At 29.5% G+C, this 4,095-nt stretch overlaps 2 protein-coding genes across 2 annotated transcripts in view; one reads left to right on the top strand and one right to left on the bottom strand.

Annotated features, from left to right (window-relative positions):
- The window catches only part of LOC105625481 (phosphatidylinositol 4-phosphate 3-kinase C2 domain-containing subunit beta), an 11,993-nt gene extending 9,024 nt beyond the window's left edge, over positions 1–2,969 (top strand). Inside the window, exons 23-25 of the mRNA XM_012206812.1 lie at positions 1,887–2,083; positions 2,411–2,661; positions 2,796–2,969. Coding sequence (XP_012062202.1) covers positions 1,887–2,083; positions 2,411–2,661; positions 2,796–2,969 — 622 coding nt within the window. The remainder of the gene's footprint in view (positions 1–1,886; positions 2,084–2,410; positions 2,662–2,795) is intronic.
- Positions 393–845, bottom strand: LOC105625470. Its single transcript, XM_012206801.1, has one exon. It carries the CDS (start codon positions 843–845, stop codon positions 393–395), a length of 453 nt encoding a protein of 150 aa, XP_012062191.1.
- Positions 2,970–4,095: the final 1,126 nt, after the last annotated feature.

Genomic DNA, 4,095 nt, shown 5'->3' with positions numbered 1-4,095 from the left:
TGTGTGTGTGTGTGTGTGTGTGTGTGTGTGTGTGTGTGTGTGTGTGTGTGTGTGTGTGTGTGTGTGTGTGTGTGTGTGTGTGTGTGTGTGTGTGTGTGTGTGTGTGTGTGTGTGTGTGTGTGTGTGTGTGTGTGTGTGTGTGTGTGTGTGTGTGTGTGTGTGTGTGTGTGTGTGTGTGTGTGTGTGTGTGTGTGTGTGTGTGTGTGTGTGTGTGTGTGTGTGTGTGTGTGTGTGTGTGTGTGTGTGTGTGTGTGTGTGTGTGTGTGTAGTATATAAAAAGATATAAGATAGTAAAGTAGAGAAGTGCCGAATCGAAACAAGAGTATCTTTTTTTCTATATGCTTTTTTCTTACGCTAAACATCATGTGCATATATTTGATATTTTCCCCTTATTAGATCACTAGCTCGTTATCTGAATTGATAGGACTTTTTATATCTGACATATTCTGATCTTTAGTTATCTTATTTAATTTCTCGCCACGTGCCGATTCCTCTTTTACATTTGGATCTTTGGTGAAAATAGAAGACTCTGTATTTTCAACCGAATGATTATTTATCTGTGATTTGTTGTCAATATCTTTTATCGTGATTTCCTCCGAATCAATACTTGACGATGATGTTTGATTTGTAAGATCTGCTCTTGAGCGGTCATTTTTCACTGTTTCGTTATCGCCACTTGACGTTAAATCACTTACGATTAAAAGAGGCACAGTTGACAATGAGATTTCCACATTTTTTTGAATTGTTGGCTCGAATGAAATTCTTCGATATAAGCCCATCATTGCTGGAACTTTAGACGCTTCTTTCTCCATCGATAAACTTGCCCGAAACCATTTCAGACCCATTTTCTTTCAAAATTTAATATTAAACTTCTGGAAATCAGTTAATTTATATTGAAAATTTTCAAATTTTCAAATTTTAAATGAATTCTTAAATTATCTACAGATAATATTTCCGTATTTTTATTGATAATATTAAAAATATTTTACAAATCTTTGTAAATATTACGAAGATATTGCATCGTATAAACATGATATAAAATTACTCACTCTTGTGAAAAGAAATGATATATTAACTATAAATTGCAATTTCTCTTTTGAGAATGATGTATTTATGGAGTAAATTGTATCCTAAAAAGTACATTATATTTTTTATTTTGTTATCTTACAATATTAATTTTGCTCATACAAGATGACGTGCAATGTAGAGTGGTATAATTATTTTCTTCTAATTAGAAAAATTATTTATACTTACAATATAGAACTTTTAAGGCAACTATCATCACCCGTGCTTACTTTAGACGAAAAAATACAGATGTTCCAAATCGAGATTTAGATCAGCAAATCACAATACCTTTAAAAATGGAAACTATTATGGCGTGTTATGCTGTCACAAATTCGCGACGCAGAATGAAGACAATATGTCGTATGAAATATAAGAAGATATCTTAAACGCAAAAACTCTGCGCCCACAATGTCATACCTTTTGATATGCGTTATCTTTAGATCATCTGATATTAAAGTCTGACATCTCATATCTAACAGTCTTAGTCATACAATGATTAACTTGCGAGCGTAACACAATTCATGAAACGTTAAAGGAATACATTAATTAATATGACACTTTATTCACTTTATTAAAACACTTGAGTTTAAATTCATTCTTTCTCTTACTACAGTACAAAGAGATCTCAACTACTACTCAATACAGTGCTGTATGTCCTGTACGATCTCTGTTATGTTGTTTATTTACGATAGTATCTAATGATAGCTTGATCCTTTGAGACGCGAATAGCGATGTTTATTTTATTTTATGTTATGAATATGGAAACATCCTGTTCATTCGCATTGCGAGAATAATATCGAATCTCTCTGTTTGTTTCACAGTTTACCAAGTGGAATTAGCGTGGGACGTTCTAACATTAAACAGGTAGCCGATAAACGACGTGCGGATATAGAAAAATTTCTTGTGAGTCTGTTTAAAATGGCACCAGAAATATCCCAAAGCGATCTGGTATATACTTTCTTTCATCCACTGTTACGAGACCAAAAGAATCCCGACATTCGTTTGCGTAAAGTCAAAGGTATTTTGGTACCATTTAAATTTTCCAAATATATTATTATTATTATTTATAAACGCTGTTTATCATATGTTCCGAAATATAAATCTGCATAATATTTATACATTTATATTAATAATAAATTTTACAATATATTTATTTTACATTAATAATAAATTGAACAAAAATTAAATTATTTATTATAGTAAAATATTAAAATAATAAAATACAAATATATAAATAATATCTTTAAAATAATGACATTCTGAAAAATACAATTTAGCGAGCGTTTAAAACTTATGCGAAAATAATTTATCGACTAATATATAATATCATTTTTACTTTTAACAGTTGGAAATAATTGGTGGGCTGAAAAGAGAGTCAGAGATAACATGCAGAGTGGTCAAATCAAATTGGCTCTTCATTATGTTCGCGGTACTTTATCTGTTATGGTTTGTCATGCACGAGGTCTCCCCAAAGTGGCTAATGCTCAAGAGCCAAACACATATGTGAAGGTATACCTCAAACCCGATCCTACAAAGGCAACAAAACGGAAAACGAAAGTAGTAAAGAAGAATTGTCATCCATCATTCATGGAGATGGTAAATAAAGTCAGATTTTTATAATAAGCTATAAATTATAAATATAATACTTAGGAAATGGATAAATAATAGATATAATACAAAGGTGTATTAATTGGACAGTAAGCTTAGTAATAACTCATTTTTTACACTAGTTGGAGTATAGAATGCCTCTAGAAGTAATCAGGGAAAGAACGCTCGAAGCAACGATATGGAATCATGATACTTTACAGGAGAATGAATTTCTCGGTGGTATAAGTTTGCCACTCGGACATGTTGACTTGACGAACGAAACTATTGAATGGTTCCCATTAGGTAATGTACGATGAAGCGAGTATAAAGACTGTCCTGGAAAACATATATAGAAGTCCCTTTTAATGCTCATAGGTATTATTAAAATCTAAATGATATCATATTAGCGCACAATATTAAATCTTTTTTATTATGCACAGCCAAGTGCAATAATCATCGTGCTTTATGACACAGAAATAATGTTTATTTATATAATTTCGTATATCTAGCAAAACTTCGTTTTTCTTTGACGAAGATTTGAAAAATAAACGTGAAATATTATGTGATATCTGAAAGAAGATAATTATATGCAGAAGGAGAGTCAACTTTTATAATAATTGCTAAAAAAGATAGTTTACACATAATGATGATAGAATCTAAAAAGCATAAATTAAGTCTGCATAACAAGTACTTTAGAAACGAAAAAAAATTTTACAGAAATTTTGAGTATATCACACTGTATATTATTTTAATTATATTTTTAACATTAACATAATGTATCTGAAAATATGACAAATTGCATGAATTTAATAGATTTATATTGGAAGTTTACTCTTTTATATACAAAATTTTATACATTTATTTATTTATATCACTTTTTACTGACTACTGATCAACAATTGTAAATAGAATGTACTTTATGTCGTATAAATATGATAATGAAATTTGTAACAAACTATTAGATTAAGCTCTTTTACACTAAAGTTACACTACTACTAAAGTTACTTTAGTTTACACTAAAGTAGTTTTATGATTCCAGCAAAAGAGTTTGCAATTTTATATTACAGACATATATCTAATCGTATAAAAATAGTATATGAAAGTTGAATTTGATACACAACATATAGCGGAATCAAGTTTTATGAACTTTTATGGTGTTATTTTATTAGGAAATTATTAAGAAAGAAATCTAATAATTGTCTATTTATATAATGGCCTCATTTATAAATGTATTATTGATGACTCTGTACATAAATACTCTATCAAATCTATGTAATAAATCATTTTTAAATTATCCATTATATGTATGTTTCATTGCGTATACCACACGTTAAAAAATTATATTTTTACAATTACTTTTGCATTAATTAGCTCCGAATATCTTTACTCTTTTGTTTAAAAACAATTGCCTACAGTTAAATAAGAAAAATGTTTAATAATTTA

The sequence above is a fragment of the Atta cephalotes genome (genome assembly GCF_000143395.1).
Source record: "Atta cephalotes unplaced genomic scaffold scaffold00003, whole genome shotgun sequence".
In the NCBI taxonomy this organism is placed as follows: domain Eukaryota; kingdom Metazoa; phylum Arthropoda; class Insecta; order Hymenoptera; family Formicidae; genus Atta; species Atta cephalotes.
The sequence above is the reverse complement of the archived record's forward strand: the minus strand, read 5'-3'. Positions and strand labels throughout refer to the sequence as shown.

Bases quoted from the DNA above. Each gene is read 5' to 3' on its own strand.
- LOC105625470 (XM_012206801.1), bottom strand. From the start codon at position 845: ATGGGTCTGAAATGGTTTCGGGCAAGTTTATCGATGGAGAAAGAAGCG.